This window comes from Brienomyrus brachyistius, unplaced genomic scaffold (assembly GCF_023856365.1).
Source record: "Brienomyrus brachyistius isolate T26 unplaced genomic scaffold, BBRACH_0.4 scaffold34, whole genome shotgun sequence".
NCBI lineage: Eukaryota > Metazoa > Chordata > Actinopteri > Osteoglossiformes > Mormyridae > Brienomyrus > Brienomyrus brachyistius.
This window is the reverse complement of record NW_026042309.1, coordinates 2,509,131-2,536,343: the sequence shown is the minus strand read 5'-3', so window position 1 is coordinate 2,536,343 and position 27,213 is coordinate 2,509,131. Positions and strand designations below refer to the sequence as shown.

Here is a 27,213-nt window from a genome sequence, read left to right as displayed (position 1 = left end):
TCCTCAGCACAGAGCTGGAAAACAACTGGTTTGCCTGTTTTCCCCCTGCATGTCCATTAAAGAATGACTCGACAATAGATTGTCGCCTCGTGAGACGGATGTTTCTGTTTTGATAACAAATAATTTCACTCTCATGAATTCATTAGATCATACTCAGACGAAGGCTTCAGTTTAACATGTTTAATCGAACTGTGTGGCTTAAACAATAAACTACTATCATCAGACAAAAAAAGAGAAAGACTATTGGTTTCTTTGCCAAAGGTGACGTTTAAATACTTGCTGATTCAGATCATAATTAATGTGACACTGTAGTGGTTCTCATCCCCTGAGTATAAAATAAGATGACCGGTGGCTGAAGGTGCCCCAAGATAGCGCCCCCTGGAGCCTCGGCTGGCTTATGGACCGGGCCAGTGGGGCCAGTGCCCTGGGACCTCAGGACATTAGAAGCTGTGAGTGGTAACATTTATAGTGCAAGTCATGAAATGCGCCCCCCTGTGGGGTGTAAGAGAAAGAGCCCTGAGAGGTAACAGTGTTACAGCCCACTAGCATGCATGTCTCTCTGGGTCTATAGTCAGGCCATAGGGCACTTGGCACACGCCAGTCGCCTGGGGCACTTGGCAGACGCCACTTTGCACACGCCAGCCGCCTGGGACACTTGGCACGGTTTTTCGAAAGTCTTGCTGGATGTGTTATAGCAGCACATCCAAATCCTCAAACCTGCTCAGAGCAGGTTTGTTCTGCGTAAACTAGGATTAGCTCACAGACTTAATCAGTGTCCGTGCATGGAAATGGGTTCAGTCATGGCCTCGCCTTTCATATACGTAAAATCAACAAACACATACATACACACACAAACTCATACATACAAACATATATATATATATATATATATATATATGAATGAAATGTTGTGTTTGTACTTCACTTTAACTTGTTCCCATATCCTGCATGATTGTGTGTGTATTTTGTCTGTAATTATGACAATAAAACAATGATGAAACACTGGAAACGTAATATTACATTCAAGTGATAAATACAATAACTAAAAACTACTTACACATTTAATTTGTCGGACACTTTTTGCCAGCCGTCTTTTCTGGTTTGGGTCGCTTTTGATGTGTTTCCTTTAGTAGATACTAAATCTTTGAATTCATCATACTCCTCTGTAGCATTCCCATCGGATTGACGGCCGAAAGACTTGACTGATGGTTCACGATTTATTTAAAATAAATTAATTACCAAAAAAAAACCGTAGCCAACGTAAGAGCTTGTGTCTTTACCGGGGGGGGGTTTAAACCATTTACAAAATATCATAAAGCAAAAGACAAACACGTTCTCTGCTTAGCTTAGCTTAATGATGTTCTGGTAACCGAAAAAACTGGAAGTCCATCAAAATAATGGGTCCCACTAAATAAAACTACATAAGCATGTATTAATGCATACAAATGAATACAGAATACAAATGTATATTAAAAATATGCAATACGCACCTCAATATGTTTTGTAACATTTATTAGTCTCGTGTCAAAACTTGGGGTTATTTGCAATCCCTCCAAAATTACGTGTGTTCCAAGCAATACCCACAAACACAAATAATTTTCAAATCTGTATCATTTGGAAAATAAAGCATAAACATCAGTGAAATGTACTTAAGTAGCTTCTCATAACAAGACTAACCTCTGCACTGGACGTTCTAGCACTGACAGCTTACCAAGGCGTTCCCCTTTCTCCTTAAGTCTCTTATCTCCTATACATATTTTACCCTTTCTTACCAGTCCATCTTCATCAGTGACAGTCTCTAAAATCCGTCCCAGTTTCCATTCACATCTGGGTAACCAGTCATCCACAAGCATCACTGTATCTCCCGCTTGTACATTTCTCTTCGGTGTGTGCCAACGCTGTCTTGCAATAATAATGTGGAGATTCTCCCTTTCCAGTGACTCCAAAATTGTTCCGCCAGTTACTGTACTCTGCGCCATCTCCTTTGTCCATAAAGGTCCTCCCTAACAAACTTCCCTGGTGGAGGTGGAGCCATGTTGGACTTCATTGTAAGTAGATGATTGGCTGTGAGTGGTTCCATACTGTCAGGGTTGCACAGGTTGTCCACAGTAAGTGGTGTTGAGTATAGCCATGACTTCATAAAACAACGTTCGCAGAGAAGTACTGTTGAGTCTGCAAGAGGCCAATGATAATGTAGAGTTCAACACACTCCTTATGGTCCTTATCTGGCTCTCCCACACACCTCCGGCGTGACAGGAGTGAGGTGCGTTGAAAACAAAATCACAATGGTTTTCGGATAGAAAGGTGGTGAGTCTGGGAGTGTCAAGTTCTTGTAAAGCTTTGTTCAATTCGTTCTTTGCCCCCACAAAGTTGGTGCCTTGATCACATTAGATTTGCCGAACAGCACCACGAATCGCAATGAAATATCTCAGACCATTTATAAAGGCACCAGTGGACATATCCTCTAACATTTCACTATGGATCGCTCATGAGCAGAATATCTTTTATCTTTTATGCTGCTTTCTTCCCTCTTTAGTGGTAAAGGGACCAAACAGTCCATGCCACACTATGAGAAAGGTGGGGAGGGCTCTACACCTTCCTTTGGAAGGTCACTCATCCTTTGACCTTCTGCAGGTCTTCTGAGTCTCTGGCAAGTGACACACTGCCGGATAAAAGATGCAACTGCTCTGCTTATTCCAGGAGTCCAATCGCAATTGGATCTGATTTCATTGATGGTAAAGCCCTCGCCTTGATGTTTTACTCTTTCATGATAATGACTAATTATCAGCTTAGTCACATGATGGTTTTTTGATAAGATCACTGGGTGTCTGAGTAAGTTGGAGAAGGATGATCGACTGAGCCTTCCTCCCCCCCGATTCTGCCATCTGCATCTAAAAAGTCATCTACTGTAGGTGCTGCACCTTGGGATGATCTGGCAGCCGACCTCCCTTTTTCAGTAACGTTATTTCTTGCTTGTACACCTGCTTTTGGAGGTGTTTGACCATGACACGCCCTGCACTTTCCAATGCACTTACATTAGCGGGGCCATATATTTTTCCTTTAACTCGTCGCAAAAGGCATGAAATGGCCTTAGTAGCCTGCAACCATGATGAGAACTCGGACAAGCGGTCAGCAGCACTACACCCCTGTATGCAGTGTTCCAGTTCTTCTCACCTCTGGATCACCTATGAGAGGTTCCAATACTACATCTGTTATTATCGATATTTCCTGTTTCCAGAGGAACACAGAAGCACTAAACCAATTTGAGGAAAACAACTCATTTATGGTTTTCCCTCTAGAGGCAGTGTCTAATGGATTCTCTTCTGTTGAGACATAAAGCCATTGTTGAGGATTTGTACTGTGGCGAATTGTCTGAACCCTATTGGCTACAAACGTGTGAAAGAGTCATGCATCATTATTTATATTGCCCAGAACTACTTTTGAGTAGTTTGGAGTCTGCCACATTCGAATAGCTAAGCTCTTCTCTAAGCATATTGCTGACTGTAACTGAGACTACTGCCGCTGATACTGCTAGCCTTGGTATGGTGGTCGCCTTTGTGGGAGCTACATATGAATTTGGAAAAGTCTTGGAAAGATGGGAATTCGCCACCTTCCATGAGGGCTACCGTAACCCGACGATTCCAGCGCAATGCTAACTAGTCAGGTAGCTTCTGAATTAATGTTTGATTTTCCTCACAGTCACTCAGTATGTCTAGGCCCTTTGCATGAGGCATAGTTTGTAAACAGGCATTTAAAAAACAGAAAATGTCTGTAACCCTTCGGCATCTTTGGACCGTATTTGTGGCCATTTTGAGAGCCTCTCCGGAAATGTCCTTTGGATGATGAATGGCTGACCGTATGGCTGACCGTATCACTGACCGTATCACTGACCGTATGGCTGACCGCATTGCTGACCGTATGGCTGACTGTATCACTGACCGTATGGCTGACCGTATCACTGACCGTATGGCTGACTGTATGGCTGACCGTATCGCTGACCGTATGGCTGACTGTATCACTGACCATATCGCTGACCGTATGGCTGACCGTATCACTGACCATATGGCTGACTGTATGCCTAACCGTTTCGCTGACCGTATCGCTGACCATATCGCTGACCGTATCCCTGACCATATCGCTGACCGTATCGCTGACCGTATCACTGACCATATGGCTGACTGTATGGCTGACCGTTTCGCTGACCGTATCGCTGACCATATCGCTGACCGTATCGCTGACCATATCGCTGACCGTATCGCTGACCGTATCACTGACCGTATCACTGACCATATCGCTGATTAAGCTTATTCCAAGCATCTTTGCATGCCTCATCATCACTTTGGTAGAACGTGCCCTCAAGACATTTATGAGCAGGACCACTGATATATTTCTTAAGGTAATACAGCTTATCTGCTGAAGAGATACCTGTTCTCTGAATGAGTACATAAAGGATGCCTTCCATTCAATAAAATGAATTGGATCCCCAATAAACATCGCAGGCTCTGGCATTGGGAGCCTGTTAACGGCTTTGCTGTTCTGAATAGCTTGAGCCAGGTAAGACACATCAGTGAGGGATGGTGTTGTGACATCATGCGAAGGTTAACGTCTATTATAGGTGCTTTGTCTGTTGCAGTCAAACTTAAAGGTCTGGCCATCCATTTCATGTTTAATTTCTCTGTCATAGGCTTGTACTCTGGCACAAGCAACCTCTATATGCCTTTCAGTCTGCAGATTTTCTTATTCAGATCTCTGGCCTTCTAATTCTTTTCTGTGTTGCTCCTCTAGTATTCTTATCTTTTCTTATTGCTTTCTTTCTGCTTGGGCTATTTTATACCCTGCCTCCTTTGCTGCAAGCTCTGCAGCTGCTTCTGCCCTTTTCGCAGATATACTAGAGTACTCCGAGTGGTGACTGGCGACTGACTGGGAGGCAGCGCCATATACTGAGTGAGCATAGTCAGACACTGACAGTTGATGCAGACGACGACCTTCAAGATCGGCATCAGAATCTCCATCTACTGCAGTCAACCTTTCGTACACAATTTTAATTATGTCATTAGTTACAGCTTCACATGCGTGAATCTTGATAATTCATTAGTCGGTGTGATACATTCCCTTATTTCTCCATAAACTTTCATAAGATCATTCTTTTCCCTTTCAAGGATATCTGCTATATTGGCCAGATTAGTTTCTGATATGTTTTCTTTTAATTCTTCCCTTGATTTACGTAACAGAATTTTCCAATGTTTATATAAGCTAAGCAACTTTTTTTTCTTTTTTACACAATTCCTCCCTTTGGTAAGCATGCATTTTCTCCATTAAAACCTTTGGACGTTCAGAATGCCGAGGCAATTCCTCAGCTTCCCTTTTTTTACACGTAAATTCAGCCATTATTTTCTCTTTACTTTTAATTCTTTTTATTAATTCCAGTCTTGCGGTACCTTCTACTTCCTTTTCGAGTAATAAGCTTTTACATTCCTGGATTTCCTTCTCTATATTTTGTATTTGTTCTTGAATATTTTCCATATTAATATGATTTTATTCCTTACGGAATTCTCTGACCATCACGCCGTCCGCATCTCACTGCTCCTTAAGCAGTCACCCCGTGAAATCCGTCAGCAGCGCACTGTGGCGGGCGAAGGTAAAGCTCTTACTGCAGCATTCCCCTCCGGATTGATGGCCGAAAGACATGACTGATGGTTCACGATGTATTTAAAATAAATTAATTACCAAAATAAAACGTAGCCAACGTAAGAGCTTGTGTCTTTACCAGGGGGGGGGGGTGCTTAAACCATTTACAAAATATCATAAAGCAAAAGACAAACACGTTCTCCGCTTAGCTTAGCTTAACGATGTTCTGGTAACCGAAAAAAACGGAAGTCCCTCAAAAAAGGGTCCCACTACATAAGTATAAATGAATACATACAAATGAATACAGAATACAAACGTATATAAAATAATATGCAATACGCACCTCAATATGTTTTGTAACATTAATTAGTCTTGTGACAAACCTTGGGGTTATTTACATCCTCTAATAAAAGGTCCTGCTCGGATTGCATGAAAAATTGCGGCCTGTTTTTTGATGTTTTGCAGAACCCAATGAGAGACTTGCCGATAAAGGTGTCTATACTCGATGTATATGGGTTTTTCAAGCAGCGCAGGCGCGCAGAATCATCTCGGACGAATGGATCCAGCGAGATTAATCTACTACACAGCGTTTGAAAAACTGACTTATCCCAGATGAGTCTCACTGGCATTAACTCATCCAGGATGAGGCATCTGATCTCGGATGATTTAAGCGACGTACGGAAAATGCCCCACGGGCCTTAAGGGGGTATTTCATGAAAGTAGCTAAATAAAGCCAGACTTTTCCGAAAAAGTCAGACTCAAACTAGCTCCATCTCTAAACGTAGCCTCATGTCGTTCCACTAACGCAGTTCAGCTTTAATTAATCAAAGCTCATACAAGACAGACTTGCATAGTCTCACTTAGTGCATATACCCGAGATATTTAAGAAATTGAATGAATGGATGAACCAATTCAGTTGGAAAGTGTGTAAAACGAGAGCGGTGTTTCTTTCCGCTGCAGAACAAACGCTGCTGATGGAGCTGTATGAAAAATACAAGGATGTAATCGCTAAAAAAGGCAATACTGTGGCCATAAATACAGCCAGAGAGTTGGCTTGGCAATGAATTGCAGACAGACTAAATGTGTAAGTTATGTAAATGTTACAAGTGTCCAGTACAGTGGCATGGTGGTACAGTGGTTTATCCTGTCGCCTTACTCCGCGAAAGTTCCTGGCTCGATCCCCATAGTCAACGGGGAACCTTCTGGGTTGAGTTCATGTGTCATTCTTACTTGATAATGTTATTCTGCATTTTTTAATCTCCATAAAATACTTTCAGTCGCATAAGTGTGAAATGTTGTGTATAAATAACCGTATATTGTCTTTGCTATTTTACTAATAAACTTTCAAATCAGACAGTGACTAAACAAAATATAAAAATATCTTCCTGTTCATGTTATTTTAACATTTTTTTTCAGTTTGAGTTATTGCATTTCATGTTTGACCTTTCTAACATGGGTACGCTTTTACATGAATTATTTTGGAATTAATTGGAATGTTGAGTTTTGGAATGTGATTTTTTTAATAGGCTTTATTATATTTGTTACACAACATTAGTAGTGAGATCGCGGAATTTCGCCCGACGGTACAATGTTTTGGGAATCTGGTCCTACACGTTGGACATTCTTTGAGACAACGCTTAACTAAGCAGTCAGTTAACCTGGTCTGGATCAACCTTGTTCACTCACCTACTATAAGTTGCCATGGTAGCTCAGCAGGGATTAATTTAAGACACGTTGATGGAAAGGAATTCCCACTTAAATGAGCCAGACTTGTCGAAATAAGTCAGATTTTCCCTTAATCCTGCTTCATGTAACACCCCCAGAAGGCTTGACCCACAGCGTTATGGCCAGGGAGAGCGACCCAGAGTGTTCCAACTTAGGCTGTGCTGACGTTCACTAGCATCCGGTCTGATTAAGCAGATGGAGGGGGCTGCATGAGTCGGAACTCCTAAAGCACGTAGGCTCTCCAGGCCCTGTCAGCTCTCAAGCTGCCTGCCCTGCATGCACAGCTGGGCCAGTTAAGGTTTGAGGCAGCATCACCAGCACTTGAGTTCATGGACAGCTGGGTGGTGTAAGCTGAGAGGCCTGCCTCCGCTCATACTGCTCGCTCCCCTTCCCACCCGCTCTCACGCTTCCCCCTGTCCCCGGTCAGCACATCCCCATCACATCCTAATGGGATAAGAACGTTCTGAAGGTTTGAGGCAGAATCACCAGCATTTGAGTTCATGGACAGTTGTGTGTATGTTTTCCCTCACTGCTGCTGGCTGACAGACAAACGATGATCCCTGAAGCGGTTAGTATTCTGTAATACAGTAGGGCATTGTAAAGGGAGTGTCGCACGCTGATGACATCATTCACATTATGTCCACTGGGATGGAGAACATGTGCAGGATGATGATGTTTAATTTTTCATCATAATTAGGCAACAATATCGCCGCGGCTAGTGGGGATTCACTGTTTGCTGGTTGCATAGGAAGAAGTGTGCTCACTCTGGGGGGGGGGGAGGGGGGTTCTAGCCTAGCTGAAGGACAGATTCGGCCCATTAGCCCTGCAGGTGCTGAATTTAACCGACAAGCTATTTAACCAGTTTCTTGACTGAGGATTGTGAATCATATGCTGGTATTTAGCTCTGCTAATCAAGTGAATCACTGTAAATGTCACTGGGTACAAAGGGCTGCATAGAAAACTGTCCTTCCTGCCTGCTGTGTCTCTGTGTGCTGGAGCCTGATGTCACTGGTTCTCTTCTGCTGTCATGAGAGAATCAGGAAGCCGCCCCAGTGAATAAAGCTTAACATGGCAGATACATCTTTCCAAACTACAACCCCAATTCCAAAAATGGTGGGACGTTCTGCAAATTGTAAATAAAATCAGAATGCAGTGATATGGAAATCTGATAAACCAGTATTTTATTCATAACAGAACACAGAAAACATATCAAATGTTCAAACTGAGAAAATGCATCATCGTAAGGAAAAATTTTTAATGTCGCAGCAGCAACACATCTCACAAAAGATGGGACAAGGCCATGTTTACCACTGTGTGGCATCTCCTCTTCTTTTAACAACAGTCTGTAAATGTCTGGGGACTGAGGAGATCAGTTGTCTGAGTTTTGGGAGAGGAATGTTGTCTCATTCTTGTCTGATACAGGATTCTAGTTGCTCAACTGTCCTAGATCTTCTGTGTCATATTTTTAGTTTTATGATGCACCAAATGTTCTCAGTGGCTGGAAGATCTGGACCGCTGGCAGGCCAGTTCAGTACCCGGACCCTTCTTCTACGAATCCATCATGTTGTAATTGATGCAGTGTGTGGTTTGGCATTGTCATGTGGGAAAATGCAAGGTCTTCACTGAAAGAGACGTCGTCTGGATGGGAGCATCTGTTGCTCTAGGACCTGGATATACCTTTCAGCACTGATGGTGCCTTTCCAGATATGCAGGCTGCCCCTGCCATATGTACTAATGCACCCCCACACCATCAGAGATGCTGGCTTTTGAACTGAGTGCTGATAACACGCTGGGTGGTCCTTCTCCTCTTTAGTCCGGATGACATGGTGTCCCTGGTTTCCAAAAAGAATTTCAAATTTAGATTCGACTGACCACAGAACAGTTTTCCACTCAGCCGCAGTCCATTTTAAATGAGCTTTGGCCCAGAGACGACGTCAGTGATTCTGGGTCATCTTCATATACGGCTTCTTCTTTGGATGATAGAGTTTTAACTGCCATCTGTGCCTGGCAGCGCGAATTGTGTTCACTGGCAATGTTTGTAGGAAATATTCCTGAGCATATTTAGTGATTACATTACAGAATCATGCCTGTTTGTGATGCAGTGCTGCCTAAGGGCCAAAATATCACAGGCATCTAGTCTGGTTTTTCACAGAGATTTCTCCAGATTCTCAGAATCATTTGATTGCATTATGTGCTGTAGATGATGAAATATTCAACCTCTTTGCAGTTTTATACTGAGGAACTTCTTTCTGAAATTGCTCCACTATTTGTCAGTGCAGTATTAGGGGGATTGTGACCCTCTGCCCATCTTTACTTCAGAGAGACACTGTAGCTCTAAGATGCTCTTTTCATACCCAGTCATGTTACTCACCTGTTGCCAATTGACATAATTATTTGCAAATTGTTCCTCCAGCTTTTGGGTTTTTGTACCATTAACTTTTCCAGCCTCCTATTGCCCCCCTCCCAACTTTTTTGAGACGTGTTGCTGTCATGAAATTCAAAATCAGCCAATATTTTTCATGAAATAGCGAAATGTCTCAGTTTAAACATTTGATATGTTTTCTATACTTTCTTATGAATATAATACAGGTTTATGAGATTTCCATATCATTGCATTCTGTTTTTATTTACAATTTGCACAATCTCCCAACTTTTTGGAATTGGTGTTGTAATATAACACAATGTTATTCTTTATCTGCAGTAACAGCAATTTTAATGGGGAACTTTTCAGTCTTTCTGTTACATTTGTGTAGATGAATTGAGGACTTTATGTTTCTGCCTAATTCACAGAGACCAAATGGAAGAATGCAGTTCAGATCTACATGATAAATCGGGTTTATCATCCATACTGAAGGTTTGCATTTATTGCTGATATATATTTTCTTTGCTGTTATGTCAATTAGCTTATATTTTATACAGCTGTATAATAAGAAATTCATCATCTTAAAGAAAATATGTTTTAATCTATGATTCACAAGTGAAACTCTGAAAAGGTTTGGTGTAAGTAGCAATAATTAACTCTGACTGTTTATTTTAGTCGCTAGAGGAAAAAGTCATAAAGTTCCTAAAGGAGGAACTGAAGACATTTGTGAGGTACCTAGATCAGAATTACCCAGAATGCTCTGAGCCTCAGCTGGAGGAGGACAATGACCTGGACAGTGATGGTCAGATGCAGAAGACCAGTGTTAGAGAGGTAGCTCTGAAGATAACACTGTACATCCTGAGGACCATGAAGCAAGATGATCTTGCTGACCTGCTGGACAAGAGTAAGAACTTTATAACATTATGTACATGTACAATATTGTCTAAAAGTCTTAGGCAGCCAAAGAAAAGGATGTTTAAATGGTCTTCATGTTGGTGTAGAACTACTATAATATGTATGTCAAAGTGTGTTTGCCATTTCAGAACCTCTCCCAACATCAGCCTAATATTTCATGCAGTATATCCATGTATTTTTTTACTTGACCACTAACACAGCTTATGTGGCTGATCAATATCTCCTTGAGTTTTAAAATAATTTAATTAATTCATGAAGTGAGCTGGTGGTGAAATTTAACAAATACATGGACTGGCTGTGGTGCCCCTGAGGAGAGGTTTGGGAAATGAAAAGGGGTTTTGTGTTTTTTTTTGGTTCTGAGCAGATATACACTTACTACCCAGATAAATGGCTTTAAAAATTTCCTTTGGCTGCCTAAGGCTTATTCACGGTCCTGTATGCGGTGTTCCAGTAAAATACACATGATAAAACTTTCAGTTTCACATTCACAGTCACAGGGAAATATCTGGATATGTATGTGTGAAGAAGTGTGTTTTTGGAAAATATTCTTCCTCATACTGGTCAGGATCATGGTGAGAATTAGTGCATTTTCCTCTCATTTCTTTTCAGGAAAGCTCATGCTACAGGAAATCAAAGCTAAACTTAAGAAGCAATTTGAGTGTGTATTTGAAGGGAAAGCTAAGGAAGGACAGCCAACACTTCTCAGTGAGATTTACACAGAACTCTACATAACTGAAGGCGGAACTGGAGCAGTCAATGATGAACATGAAGTGAGACAGATTGAAACAGCATCCAAGAAAAGGCGAACAGAAGATACTACAGTCAAGTGCAATGATATATTTAAACCCTTATGTGGGCGTGAGACACCTATCAGAACTGTACTCACTAAAGGGGTGGCAGGTATCGGGAAAACAGTCTCTGTGCAGAAATTTATTCTCGACTGGGCAGAAGGAAAAGCAAACCAGGATGTTCACTTCATATTTGCTCTTCCTTTCCGGGACCTGAATTTGATTAAGGGTGAATACAGTCTGATTGAACTGCTTCACCACTTTGTCCCAGAACTGAAATCATTTCAATCCACTGACCTGTTTAGCTCCAAAGTCTTGTTCATCTTTGATGGTCTGGATGAGTTTCGCCTTCCTCTGGATTTTCAGAACAATGAGAGCTGGTTTGATGTAACAGAGAAAACGTCCCTGGATGTGCTATTGACTAACCTCATTAAGGGGAATCTGCTCCCATCCGCTCTCCTCTGGATAACTTCCCGGCCAGCAGCAGCCAATCAGATACCTGCTAAGTGTGTCCACCAGGTGACAGAGATACGAGGGTTCAGTGATGCCCAGAAGGAGGAGTATTTCAAGAAGAGATTTGATGATCAGAGCCTGGCCAGCAGGATTATCACACATGTGAACTCATCAAGGAGCCTCTTCATCATGTGCCACATACCTGTGTTCTGCTGGATTTCAGCCACTGTGCTTAAGAGGCTTTTTAGTGAGATTGACAGGGGAGAAATTCCAAGGACTCTGACTGAAATGTACACACACTTCCTGATCTTTCAGACAAGTGTAAAAAATGACAAGTATATGAAAAACCATGAAACTAAGCTTAAAGAATACAGCAAGGAATTCCTTTTGACACTTGGTGAACTTGCTTTTGACAACCTTGAGAAAGGCAATCTCATATTTTATGAGCAAGATCTGACAGAGAATGGCATTGATGTCAGTGAAGCTTCAGTTTACTCTGGAGTGTGCACAGAAGTCTTTAAAGAGGAGTATGGGTTGTACCAGGAGAAGGTGTACTGCTTTGTGCATCTGAGCATCCAGGAGTATCTCGCTGCTTTATATGTGTTTCTATCAAACTCATTAACTGACCTGCTGAAGACTGCAGTGGATCAGGCATTAGAGAGCAAGAATGGACACTTGGACCTCTACCTCCGCTTCCTCCTGGGCCTCTCAACAGACTCCAGTAAGACTCTGTTACAAAGGCTACTGGGGCCGACAAGAATCACCTCACATATCATTAAGGATACAGCCCAGTACATCAAGGGGAAAATAAAGGAGAATTTATCTCCAGAAAGGACCATCAATCTGTTCCACTGTCTGACTGAATTGGGTGACAATTCTCTAGTAGAGGAAGTACAAAGATACCTGAATTCAGGAAACATTTCAGCAGATGACCTCTCACCTGCACAATACTCAGCTCTGGCCTTTGTGATGCTGATGTCAGATGAGGAGCTGGATGTGTTTGATCTGAAGAAATACATCAGATCAGATGAAGAGCACTGCAGGTTGCTGCCTGTGGTCAAGAACTCCAGGACGGCTCTGTAAGTGACGTGGGGATGGGAAATCATGTCTGGTCTGGCAGTAATGCATGAATATTGTTTGAAATGTGTAATATATATTATATATTTCTCCTCATGGATTAATAAGTGAGTTTTATTTTGATAATCACAGCTATAGCTGTTTGTATAGCAGTAGCTAATCCTGACCACAGCCTTTATAATGACTGAAGGTAGTGATGTCACTTTTTGTTTGTTACTACGTTTCCATTCCCATCCAGTTTGCCTTCTGATCACAGCACAGCATCCTAACCTGCTATAGAAACAGTGAGGGCTCTTTATCCACAGGGTGTATCAGTGGTATGTGAGTGTTATTGTCAGCAGGCGTGTTCATGTGATGGAGCCCAGAGCTGGGAGATTTCGTATGACTGCTGTCTCTGGCTGCTCACTGGCGCCCTCTGCTGGCCTCAGCTGCACCTGGCTGAGGATGTGACGACACATCTAGTCTGGTAGAAATAGATAAACATTTTCTAAAATATAAAATGAATATGTATACATATAATTTATTTCCCCTCTTTTATCATCAAGGTTCCTTTTTAATCTAGTTTATATTAACTGAAGGTAGTGATGTAGTAAAAACAAAAAAGACAAGATTTCCACGACCATCCTTTGTGTAACAAATAACCAAAAATACAGCATCATACAGAATGGTCCAGTTTTCATTAATAGTGGGAAAACCACTCATATTCGTTTCAGTTCTGAATGCTGTAGGAAGCATTTCTGTAAATACTGGGTGTGGTGCGTGACTCTTTGGGTTTGGAATCTGTCCATGAGCGGAAGGTCGCTGGTTCAGATCTCTTGGCCGGCAGAGTGATGTCATCGCTGAGCCCTTAAGCTGCTGGGGTGTGGATGCTGGCCAATCCTGCGCTGCGACCCCCAAACTTCCTCTCACCTGTATATGTGTCTGTGTGTCTCTTGGAGAGCAAGATGGGAGGGGCGAAAAGACAATTTCCCCATGGGGGTGAATGAAGTATCATTATTCATAAATCATTCAAACAAACATTTTTTCTAAAAGCCTATTTCACAGGACTGATAGCTCTCCGGTTAGTGTATTGTTGATTAGGGCTGGGTGATAAGTTAAAAAATGTGTATGTCATTTAGTATAAAAATATCACAATAAACAATCATTTTGAGTCCTCCCCCTAAACATTGAGTGCAATTTCAGTTCAGTTCAGTTTTATTTGTATAGTGTTTTTTCACAACATTACATCATCTCAAAGCACTTTACAGCATCCCTGCCCAAAGCCCCCAGTGAGCAAGTCAGAGATGACAGTGGCAAGGAAAAACTCCCTAGAAAGACGAAAGCTTGGGAGGAACCAGACTCAGAGGAGGAGCCCATCCTCCAGGGGGCAGCAGAGGAAGCCCTAACCCTAACCAGACTCAAAGGGGGAGCCCATCCTCCAGGGGGCAGCAGCAGGCCAGAAGGACGTCACAGGTAGTGGAGACGTCGCAGGCAGCAGGGTAGGCAGGATGTCTTGAAAATGTGGTGTCTCCAGGCAGCACAGCCCAGGGGGAGTAGGGGAAATAAAATGTGCAGTAGGGGAGACTAGAGGCAGTGCAAACAGTTAGGTGAGTGCGGTATGTAAGCTCCGGCAGATATGGCAATGGCAGCATAAGTAGGAGGGAGAGGCAGGTGGGAACACAGGCATGGGGAGTCCCTGAATGTCAGCACTCCAGTTCCACAAGGGGGTGTAAAGCTAAAGTGACAGACTGACAGTTCAGTTTATCCAAAGCCAATGGCACCGATCCCCACCCAGCTCTACACCTCACACTATAGGCCTGACTGGGAGTGAGCAGTTAGCTAGAGCTAGAACTAGAGTCCCTATAAGCTAAACTAAACAGGAGTGTTTTTAGTGTAGACTTGAATGTTGAGAGTCAGCCTGAATCCCACACATCCGCAGGAAGACTATTCCACAGCTGAAGAGCTCTATAAGAGAAAGCTCTGCAGCCTGCCGTAGCTCTTTATACCCTGGGTACTAACAGATATCCTGCTCTTTATAATGTAAGAAAGCGAGGAGGGTTGTATAAGGCCACCAGGTTACTAAGGTATTCTGGTGCAAGGCCATTCAGTGTTTTATAAATCAATAGCAGTATTTTGTAGTTAATCAGAGACTTAACTAGAAGCCAATGAAGGGAGCATAGAACAGGGCTAATATAATCATATTTTTTAGTGTTTGTAAGAACTCTGGCTGCTGCATTTTGTACCAGCTGAAGTTCATGTGAGGATCCAGATGGGCACCCAGAAAGGAAGGCATTACAGTATCCAGCCTGGAAGTTATAAAGGTGTTAGTGTTTCCACTTCATGACAGGAGAGCATCTTCCGAAGCTTGGCTAGGTTCCGTACATGATAGAACACAGCTTTAGTGATGCTTTTTATGTGAGCATCGAAACATAAATCTGAATCAACCAGAACACCAAGATCTCTGACCACTGTGTCATGTTGAGTAGGAAGACCACCAAGGTTGAGGTTGTCAAACTTATTTTGAGCTGCCTTCGGACCAGTTTACAGTACTTCTGTTTTTCTGTCTTTAACATAAAGAAATTATTTACCATCCCGCACCGGATATCTAGTCGACAGTCTTCTAACCGAGAGCTGTGATGCATCATCCGGCTTAACAGATATATATAACTGTGTATCATCAGCAAAACAATGAAACCCAACACCATGATTTCTGATAATGTGACCAATATATACAGTGTACAGTAGTGGGCCAGCACTGATCCCTGTGGGACACCATTGTAGGAATATTTAGCTCAGGTAAATTTTAATATCTCCACCAATATGTTTTGAAATTAATTACATTTGAATTAATCCCCGTGAGTCTGTTAATGTGAGACTTACATGGGATTCACTAGTTACCAGTATCGCTTAGTAACCTGGGTTAGTAGGCTCGTCCAGCGAGCTGCATCACCAGGTAATGTAAACGATCGGTAGCGAAGCTCCCCTCACGGCCAATGAGAGGGAGCCTCATGATATTTCAGTCGAGTTTGAGGTTTTAGAGCTCAGTAGCCAAATCGCACAGAGGCAGGGACTATTGTGAGCACTCAGTGAACAGAGGCTGAAGTGCTGTAAAACTGGAGTGATTTTCCATCGGTTTGATACCAAACATGCCATACCAGCCTAGCGGTTCACACCGAATACCATCTGTAATGATTAATTAATGATTACTTATATTATGTCATTATGTTATATTACTCACACCAGTCCCTGGACTAAGTGGTCTAGGTTGCACCTCAATCAGAGGTTAACCTTTATACAGACATTATATGACATATTCTCATGTCAGCAGCACATCTTACCCTTAGATAGGCATGGTAGAATACAAAGATCAGATAAGGGCTGCTGAGGAATGTGGAAAAGAAAAGGGGGGGATGGTTTGTCAGTCAAAGAAAAAGAATCTTTGAAAGTTAGGACACATTACAAACATAACTTATCTGTATATTGAGACTAGTAGTCATGGATAAATAAATATACAGATATACAACAGCCAAACTTAAAAGAAACTTTCTTTAGGGTGTTGGGTGAGTGGTATGTAAGGCAGGATGTCTGGGGAGGGGGTTGTGTGCCAAGTCGAGGGACCCCTGTCCTTGGGGTCCACTCTGCTGTCTATAGGTCGTTAAAACTTTGAGCAATCAAAGTTGGAGTGCTGGCCCCCCTTGTTATCTGTGTGTGTTTAAGTGTGTCTGTGTGTGTGGGGTCACGAACCCCCCTTTGAGGCCTAGGCCAATGTGTGCCTCTCGTACCAGGGTAGGCCTTGTCTCAGGCCACCTGGAATTTAAGCTTTGTGATATGTGCATGTGTGATCCTACACCAGATTTAAAATGGGTTACCTTAAAAGGGAAATACTGTTCTGCAAAGCAACCACAGTTTCTGGAAACACGACCCTAAAGTCATAAAGCAGGTTAACAGAACAGCTTAGGTTGTTAGAATGAAAGGAAGCTGGTTTACTTGTTGGCAGAGTGGAGGGGGTCTTGGCAGTAGGTCGCAGAGGTGATGAGCTGAGGGAATGGTAGCACCCAAGAAGGCGCGGCGTCTGGAGCGGTTGTTGGAGTGGAGCCCCTTGGATTCTCTCTCCTTGTGAAGCTTTAAGGTGAAAGGCTCTGTCTTGGTTGCAGTTCTCTGTTGGGTAGCAGGCCTTCACCGGCAGGCTTCAGGAGGGCTTCTCTTCTCCTCCCTCTGCGGGGCTGATGTTCTCCTCTGCTCCTCTCTCTTCTTCCCCCTGCTCTGTTCTGAGGTGCCATGTTATATGGATTAAAGTTCATGAATAGGGGTGACCAGGAATTCGACACCTGAAGCAATGGCTGACCATCTAGTTGGCAGGTTTTCGGAGGGGTGTCTGTTTCAGTCCTTTTGGTATTTATGACTAGACTGGTACCATTTTACCGATGATTTTCATTAAACTGGTGTAACTTTTGATACATACAGTTTCATGGTAACCACTGACCAGATTTGGAATCAGGAGTGATTTTCCATCAGATTAACACCAAACATGCCATAACAGCCTGGGGGGGTCACACCTCATACAATTTGTATTAATTAACAATTTATGATATTATGCATGTTAATAAATCCCATCCATATACATCAACAGAGGTTGCTACTTTGGATCATTTGTACAGACATTACATTACATATTCACATTCAAACAGCACATCTTACCCTTAGATAGACGTGGCCGTTAGTTTGTTGCAATACCAATTTAAATTGCATATCTGGGAACAACATATTTTGGTTGGTGTGGCTTATCCCAATTATCTGCTCTCCAGAACTGATAATATACACATTAATTCAGTCTTTTAATGCAGAACAGTAGAGGACAAAGAAGTGCTAACGGACCACAAAGATCAGATAAGGGCCACAGAGGAATGTGGGAAAGGGGGGGTTGTTAAGCAAAGAAAGAAAGAACCTCTGATAGTTAGGAGCCACACTAAGATACCTGGTTACATTATTTAATCTTCAAGATTCCTCTGGGATAATCATGAGAGCATGTATGCAGGGGTAGCTGAACACTAAGACTGTCTAAGGACACACACAAACATAACCTATCTGTATATCGAGACTAGTAGTCATGAGTAAATCAATATATAGGGAATACAAAGGCTGAACCTTTAATAGAAACTTTCTTTAGGGTGTTGGGTGAATCTGTGGTATGTAAGGCAGGATGTCTGGGGAGGGGGTTGTGTGCCAAGTTGAGGGGCCCCTATCCTTGAGGTTCACTCTGCTGTCTGTAGGTCCCTAAATCTTTGTGCCATAAAAGATGGAATTCCTCCCTTATTATCTGTATGAGTGTGTGGTGTGTGTGTGTGTGTGTGTGTGTGTGTGAGTGTGTGTGTGTGTGTGTGGGGGGGTCACTGACCCCCCTTTTGTGCCCAGGCCAGCGAGTACCTCTCATACCAGACTAGGCCTTGTCTCAGGCAGCCTGAAATCTCAGCCCTGTCGTATGTGTGTGTGTGATACTACACCATGTTTAACTTTAGTGATCTTGGAAGATTCATTGTTCATGTTGACAAACTGATAATGATCAGTTAAATAGGAGCCAAACCAAGAGAGGGCTGTCTCCTTAATGCCAACCACAGATTCTAGCCGGTCCAAGAGGATATTATGCTCCACAGTATCAAATGCTGCAGTTAAGTCTAGTAATACCAACACAGATATACAGCCACTGTCAGAAGCCATAAGCAAATCATTCACTACTTTGACTGAAGCTGTTTCTGTGCTGCGGTTTGGTCCAAAGCCAGACTGATATAATTCATTAGCATTATTTTTCTGTAGGAAAGAAGACAGCTGGCGAGCAACAGCTTTTCCAGGATCTTTGAAATGAATGGAGATTGGCATATAATTTCCTAAATCACTAGGTTCAAGATTTACTTTCTTTAGAATAGGTCTAATAACAGCTATTTTAAAAGGTTTTGGATCATATCCAAGCCTAAGAGACGAGTCTAACACATTTAACAGGGTGGTGCTAATCAGTGGTCGAATCTCCTTCAGGAATTTTGTAGGAATTGGGTCTAAGAGGCTAGTAGAGGATTTGCAGGAGGAAACTAAACTCAAAAGTTCTGATTGTTTTATAAGAAGGAAAGATTCAAAGGTGTCATTATCAGTACGCATAGGGCTAGCAGGAGGCTGGCAGCTGTATGTAACTACAGACGTGCACTGGATGGTCTGTCTAATCTTTATTTTACCATTACAAATGTAATAAAGTCATTACTCATAAAAGCTTGTGAGACTTGTGAGTTTAATGTTTAACCTAATGTTAACCTAGACAGAGATTCAAATAGGAATTTAGGATTATTTTTGTTCTCTTCCATGAGTCTGGAGAGGTACACAGACCTCGCAGTCTGTACTTAGAGAGGCTCTTTCCAGGTAGATCTGAAAACTTCTAGTTCAGTTGAGCCCCATTTGCGCTCTAGCTTGCGTGAAGCCTGTTTAAGTTACGCATATGATCAGAGCACCAGGGGGCAGGTTTCTTATCTCTATGCTTTATCTTCTTAAGTGGAGCTTCAAGATCTAGGTGCTGCGAAGCGATTTCTCCATGTGCACAGTTACCCGTTCAAGTTCATTTTCACACAGGGCTTCAGATGTAAGGCTGAAGGACTGTGGAAGTTGGTTGAGAAACGCTGTTGTAGTTAATGAGGCAATTGAATATCTGATACTGTACTTTGGACCTGGAGCCGAAGGGAGGCTATACTGTATATCAAACGTTAACAAGTAATGATCTGAAAGCAGAGGATTCTGAGGTATAATAGATATGTGTTCCACCAGGACACCATGGCTAAGAATCAAATCCAGGGTGTGGTTACAGGCATGAGTAGCCCGACTACATTCTGACAAATATCTACAGAGGCTAGGATAGCAGAAAATGTTGTTGTTAAAGGATCACTGTCATTCTCCATGTGAATATTAATTTCACGGCTTTGTCAGTAGTGACCACCAGGATTGTTGAGAAATTTGCAAACTCCAGGGACCAGGCGGTCTATACACAATAACAATGGTGATTGGAGGTTAGGGACCAGGCAGTCTATACAAAATAACAATGATGATTAGAGGTTAGGGACCATGTGGTCTATACACAATAACAATGGTGATTGGAGTTTAGGGACCTTGCAGTCTATACACAATAACAATGGTGATTAGAGGTTAAGGACCAAGTGGTCTATACACAATAACAATGGTGATTGGAGGTTAGGGACCAGGTGGTCTATACACAATAACAATGGTGATTGGAGGTTAGGGACCATGCAGTCTATACACAATAACAATGGTGATTGGAGGTTAGGGACCATGCGGTCTATACACAATAACAATGGTGATTGGAGGTTAGGGACCAGGTGGTCTATACACAATAACAATGGTGATTGGAGGTTAGGGACCAGGCGGTCTATACACAATAACAATGGTGATTGGAGGTTAGGGACCAGGTGGTCTATACACAATAACAATGGTGATTGGAGGTTAGGGACCATGCAGTCTATACACAATAACAATGGTGATTGGAGGTTAGGGACCAGGCCGTCTATATACAATAACAATGGTGACTGGAGGTTAGGGACCAGGTGGTCTATACACAATAACAATGGTGATTGGAGGTTAGGGACCATGCAGTCTATATACAATAACAATGGTGATTGGAGGTTAGGGACCAGGTGGTCTATACACAATAACAATGGTGATTGGAGGTTAGGGACCATGCAGTCTATACACAATAACAATGGTGATTGGAGGTTAGGGACCAGGCCGTCTATATACAATAACAATGGTGACTGGAGGTTAGGGACCAGGCGGTCTATACACAATAACAATGGTGATTGGAGGTTAGGGACCAGGCGGTCTATACACAATAACAATGGTGATTGGAGGTTAGGGACCAGGCAGTCTATACACAATAACAATGGTGATTGGAGGTTAGGGACCAGGTGGTCTATAAACAATAACAATGGTGATTGGAGGTGAAGAACTACAAAGAGATGATCCCGCAAGACTAAGAAGAAGAATTTCAAATGTGCTAAAGCTATAAGCACTTTGCTCAGACACTCCTAGGTCAGACTGAAATATTGCAGCAGCACCAGCACCTTTGCCATCTGGTCGAGGGTTATGCTGTAATCAGCTGGAGTAGATTCATTTAGTGCCATGAATTCATTCGGTTTAAGTCAGGTCTCTGTAAGGCATAAGGACCAAGACTAAAATCAGTAATCATTTCATTTATTAGTAGTGTCTTAGGAGCCAGTGATCTTCCATTCAAAAGTCCAAGTTTTAGCCTTGCATTACACCTATTATCTAATAATGGATTTGGTTTAATTATTATTAAGTTATTATGACATTCACTATGGTGGAATAGACCTCCATGATTAAAAGCGCAGGGAACAGACACAGTCCCAGTAACATGAACCCCAGGTGACGACTCTAAGCACCTAGCAGGTGGTCGGTTATGCCGGTTTGCCTGCCACCTGGACTTGGCCCTGGCTAGTCAGCGATTTGCCTGGAGACTATGAGCTATGCTTTCGGACAGGAGATCGGCACCAGCCCACGAGGGGTGAACACCGTCCCTCTTCAAAAGCCCAGACCTACCCCCAAACATTTGCCAATTGTCTGTATAACCCTAAGGCATTTTTCTGGCACCATTCCGACAGCCAGCGATGCAGCGACGATAATCTGCTGTATATTTCATCACCACGTCTAGCAGGGATGGGGCCAGAGCGCGTTACTGACACACACATCTTCTTCACAAGGCTGCACACCTCTATGAAATTTGTCTGTGTAACTATTGACTATGAATTGCAGAATCATGCACAGACAATAGTTATAGCTCTACATTAATTTTATCGTTCTTTTTTTTTTTTAAGATGTGAACAGAATGTGCAGCCGTGTTGAGGGACCAGGCAGTCTATACACAATAACAATGGTGTTAATGGTTCCCTGACTATGAAACTTGAAAGGGAGGGGGGGGTGACCTATAATATATTTTGCCGAGCTCAGGGGTAGGAATGGACAATGCACAAGCTTTTAAAACTAATTAATAGTCAGGCCGAGTTCCTTTAAAAACTATTAATTCTTCTTTATATTTTAAGAACTCAGGCTGGGGTTCATAGCTGTGACTGTCTGCAATTTTCTTACTTCGTACAGAAATTAACATTCATAAGTGCTTGTCTCGTTCGTCGCTCCACATAAGTTATGGGGTCATATGCTGCCTGGGGAAAAATAATACCTGCTTTTGTTTCTAGTAGAATAGATTACTGTAATGCCCTCTTGTCTATTTCACATCTACAAAGGCCCCAGAATACCGCCGGCGGAGTGTTAACACGCACCAGTCACAGGCATCACATCTACAACGGACCCAGAATGCCGCTGGCGGAGTGTTAACACGCACCAGTCACAGGGATCACATCTACAACGGGCACAGAATGCCGCTGGCGGAGTGTTAACACGCACCAGTCACAGGCATCACATCTACAACGGACCCAGAATGCCGCTGGCGGAGTGTTAACACGCACCAGTCACAGGGATCACATCTACAACGGGCCCAGAATGCCGCTGGCGGAGTGTTAACACGCACCAGTCACAGGGATCACATCTACAACGGGCCCAGAATGCCGCTGGCGGAGTGTTAACACGCAACAGTCACAGGGATCACATCTACAACGGGCCCAGAATGCCGCTGGCGGAGTGTTAACACGCACCGGTCACAGGGATCACATCTACGACGGGCCCAGAATGCCGCTAGGGGAGTGTTAACACGCACCAGGCACAGGGATCACATCTACGACGGGCCCAGAATGCCGCTAGGGGAGTGTTAACACGCACCGGTCACAGGGATCACATCTACAACGGGCCCAGAATGCCGCTGGTGGAGTGTTAACACGCACCAGTCACAGGGATCACATCTACAACTGGCCCAGAATGCCGCTGGCGGAGTGTTAACACGCACCAGTCACAGGGATCACATCTACAACTGGCCCAGAATGCCGCTGGCGGAGTGTTAACACGCACCAGTCACAGGGATCACATCTACAACTGGCCCAGGATGCCGCTGGCGGAGTGTTAACACGCACCAGTCACAGGGATCACATCTACAACTGGCCCAGAATGCCGCTGGCGGAGTGTTAACACGCTCCAGTCACAGGGATCACATCTACAACGGGCCCAGAATGCCGCTGGCGGAGTGTTAACACGCACCAGGCACAGGGATCACATCACACCTACTCTCACATCCCTGCACTGGCTTCCTCTGGCTTCTAGGATTGATTTTAAAGTTCATTTGCTAATTTGTAAATATTTACGTTGTTTAGCTCTGTCCTGCCTCAGTAACATGACTGTAAGGTATGTCCCAGGCAGATCAGTCAGATCATCCGGCAGTAATTTACTGATTATTCCTAAAACCCAGCTGGGGAGGGAGGGGGCAGCTTTTAGTCACTATGGGCCCAAACTCTGGAACTCTCTCCCAGAAAACCTGAGAGCTACTGAATGTCTCAGTACTTTCAAAACTAGGCTGAAAACGCATCTTTTCACCACCGCATATAATAATCTATGATAATCAGTTTTATTATTTTACACATTTATTATTATCAGTAATTGTGGGGCGGGGGGGGGTCTCTCCCCCCAGAAGACACTGAGGCTAGAGGCCCCTATGAGGGAGGGGCCCCTAAAGAGAACATGAGTGGTTAAAGTCCTTTATGATAATATTTTTTTATAGTATTATTTCAATAATGATTGACTGATTGATTCAGATAGATAGATGAGAGAGAGACAGAGAGAGAGAGAGAGAGAGAGTTGGGAAGCTCAAAATTCCCACCAGAAAGCTGCACTTGAATGACTGACATTCTGGCTGCTGACTCAGAGATAGAAGTTGGTGATGTGACAATACTGAACTTACAAGAATGGCGAACGCATGGTTACTGCAATGGAGAATGCTTGTGAAATTCTGTGCAATGTTTCTTTTTAACTGCCACAGAATCTTAGGCTAGAAAGCTGAACTGAAAGCAAATCATGAATCCTTCTGTTATCTTGCTTTGTATGTAGCCTAAGCGCGTTTCCCCAGCAAAGATGATAATCGCCGGTTAGTCACTGTCAGATATCGACACCAGGATACTTGTCTGATTACGCTCATTACCGACAATATCGTCATATCACCCAGACGTAATTGGTGATTTGACATGTTCCCAGGTATAACAATACAGGGAGAAAAAGGATTTTACTCATGGGATCAGGAATCCAAGTGCCAGTTGCTGCTGCATTAGCTGCTGGGAATGTTCACATCTCCTCCTTTCAGTGATACGTGTCGAGTGTAGGGACACCTGGCAGATAGATGGCTAAGGACTGCACTGGAAGCACTGGTCTGACTGTTATGGGAGGGTTCATGTCCATCTTGTTGTTGATGTGTTCCTATGTATTCCTATAGCTTGTACTTAATGTTTTTACCTCTAGTTTTGAGCAAAGATGCACTGACTCACAATTAGTGATCATATGACTGCAGCAGATTGTCAGGACGCACAGAACACTCTGCAGACTATAACTCATTTTGAAGTGTAAGCTCTGCTGCTAATTATACTGAAAACAAATGCTTATTGTAATGCTTTGTATTTTACTAATGTGTAGGATGTGTATATGTCTGTGTCTTAAAGTGTTTTCTGTTTCAGGCTGAACAGCTGTGATCTCATAGATAAACACTGTGAAGTGCTGTCTTCAGCTCTAAGATCAAACTCTTCCCCCCTGAGAGAGCTGGACCTGAGTGACAATAACCTGAAGGATTCAGGAGTGAAGCTGCTCTCTGCTGCACTGGAGGATTTACACTGTAAACTGGAGATACTGAGGTCAGTATTACTGGGTATTCCACACTGTAAACTGGGGATACTGAGGTCAGTATTACTGGGTATTCCACATTGTAAACTGGAGATACTGAGGCCAGTATTACTGGGTATTCCACATTGTAAACTAGAGATACTGAGGTCAGTATTACTGGGTATTCCACATTGTAAACTGGAGATACTGAGGCCAGTATTACTGGGTATTCCACACTGCAAACTAGAGATACTGAGGTCAGTATTACTGGGTATTCCACATTGTAAACTGGAGATACTGAGGCCAGTATTACTGGGTATTCCACACTGTAAACTAGAGATACTGAGGTCAGTATTACTGGGTATTCCACACTGCAAACTGGAGATACTGAGGTCAGTATTACTGGATATTCCACACTGTAAGCTAGGGATACTGAGGCCAGTATTGTGGGGTATTCCACACTGTAAATTGGAGATACTGAGGTCAGTATTGCTAAGTATTCCACACTGCAAACTGGGGGTACTGAGGTCAGTATTACTGGGTATTTCAAACCACAAACTGGAGATACTGAGGTCAGTAATACTGGGTATTCCACACTGTACGCTTTAGATACTGAGGTCAGTATTACTGTGTATTACACACTTTAAAGAGGAGATAGTGAGCAATTAGCTAAGGGAAAGAGAGGAGGGGTCCTGCCTTGTCTTAGACACTAAACTGTAATTCTTGAATTATTTATTAGAGCATCACATTTATTTAATAATTATAATGATGAGGTGATATTATTTATTGGGGAGTTTCTGTCTTTCTCTGCAGGCTGTCAGGCTGTAGAGTCACAGAAGAAGGCTGTTCTTCCCTGGCTTCAGCTCTGAAGTTAAACCCCTCACACCTGAGAGAGCTGGATCTTAGCTACAATCACCCAGGAGACTCAGGAGTGAAGCTGCTCTCTGCACTACTGGAGGATCCCAGCTGTAAACTGGAGAAGCTGAAGTGAGTACAGAGTGTGTGTCTGACACGCTACAGATACTTATGCATGTATGTGAAGAAGAGTCATGTCATTCTGCTTCTCCTATAGTGTGGATCACAGCTGTAAACTGGAGAAGCTGTAGTGAGTACAGAATATGCATTTTGCACAAAAGTAACGGGACACCAAGAAAACCCACAATGCCTTTCAGCAGTTACATAATAAACAAACACAAACAGCTTCTGTTTTCTTCTACTACTTCCTTATATCCCACAATCTTATCAGCCCTCTATTCATGTTAGAAATAATTAAGCAGTGAAGCAGGAAACATCCATTCAACCATATACTGTAATCCATGCAAAACATTTGTGTTGGTTAGCAAAGTTAACAGCACTGTTACAGATAAACATGCTCACTTTAACGTGTTATGGACAAAAAAATAATGGACACCAAACAGAGTCGGAATGATTGTTAAAATGATTTTTAATAATTTAATTGTTTTCTGAAAATCCATTATGTCATGGCCCTTATTCTCCTCATTTGAATACAGTGCTGCAGTGTAAAAAGTGGATTTAAAAGTGTTTAATTTTTTTAAAGGGTGGGCCGGTGTGAACTCACAGAGAAATGCTGTGAGGCACTGGCTTCAGCTCTCAGATCAAACTCCTCACCCCTGAGAGAGCTGGACCTGAGTGACAATGACCTGCAGGACTCAGGAGTGAAGCTGCTCTCTTTTGGACTGGAGGACTTACACTGTAAACTGGAGATACTGAGGTCAGTCTGACTGGGTATTCCACACTGTAAACTGGAGTTACTAAGGTCAGTCTGACTGGGTATTCCACACTATAAACTGGAGATACTGAGGTCAGTCTGACTGGGTATTCCACACTGTTAACTGGAGATACTGAGGTCAGTCTGACAGGGTATTCCACACTGTAAACTGGAGATACTGAAGCCAGTATTGTGGGGTATTCCACACCGCAAACTGGAGATACTGAGGCCAGTATTACTGGATATTCCACACTGTAAACTGGGGATACTGGGGCCAGTATTGTGGGGTATTCCACACTGTAAACTGGGGATGCTGAGGCCAGTATTGTGGGGTATTCCACACCACAAACTGGAGATACTGAGGTCAGTATTACTGTGTATTCCACACTATAAAGAGGAGACAGTGAGCAATTAGCTAAGGGAAAGAGAGGAGGGGACCTGCCTTGTCTTAGACACTAAACTGTAATTCTTGAATTATTTATTAGAGCATCAAATTTATTTAATAATTATAATGGTGAGGGGATTTTATTTATTGGGGAGTTTCTGTCTCTCTCTCTCTGCAGGCTGTCAGGCTGTAGAGTCACAGAAGAAGGCTGTTCTTCCCTGGCTTCAGCTCTGAGATCAAACCCCTCTCACCTGAGAGAGTTGGACCTGAGCTACAATCACCCAGGATTCTCAGGAGTGAAGCTGCTCTCTGCTGTACTGGAGGATCCCAGCTGTAAACTGGAGAAGCTGAAGTGAGTACA

General features: G+C 43.0%; 1 protein-coding gene and 2 long non-coding RNA genes across 3 annotated transcripts in view; 2 read left to right on the top strand and 1 right to left on the bottom strand.

Annotated features, from left to right (window-relative positions):
- The window catches only part of LOC125721628 (uncharacterized), a 32,916-nt gene extending 22,358 nt beyond the window's left edge, over positions 1 to 10,558 (bottom strand). The window contains exon 1 of the long non-coding RNA XR_007385861.1: positions 10,451 to 10,558. This is a non-coding gene — a long non-coding RNA (uncharacterized LOC125721628). The remainder of the gene's footprint in view (positions 1 to 10,450) is intronic.
- Positions 1 to 27,213, top strand: part of LOC125721617 (NACHT, LRR and PYD domains-containing protein 12-like) — a 566,129-nt gene that overhangs the window by 105,985 nt on the left and 432,931 nt on the right. Inside the window, exons 5-11 of the mRNA XM_048997598.1 lie at positions 10,144 to 10,207; positions 10,391 to 10,619; positions 11,240 to 12,950; positions 24,597 to 24,770; positions 25,552 to 25,725; positions 26,297 to 26,470; positions 27,031 to 27,204. Of these exons, the coding sequence (XP_048853555.1) occupies positions 10,144 to 10,207; positions 10,391 to 10,619; positions 11,240 to 12,950; positions 24,597 to 24,770; positions 25,552 to 25,725; positions 26,297 to 26,470; positions 27,031 to 27,204 (2,700 nt within the window). The remainder of the gene's footprint in view (positions 1 to 10,143; positions 10,208 to 10,390; positions 10,620 to 11,239; positions 12,951 to 24,596; positions 24,771 to 25,551; positions 25,726 to 26,296; positions 26,471 to 27,030; positions 27,205 to 27,213) is intronic.
- LOC125721619 (uncharacterized) lies at positions 20,012 to 21,928 on the top strand. The gene is made up of 4 exons (XR_007385853.1): positions 20,012 to 20,462; positions 20,508 to 20,552; positions 20,598 to 20,687; positions 20,733 to 21,928. It is a non-coding gene; the product is annotated as an uncharacterized LOC125721619 (long non-coding RNA).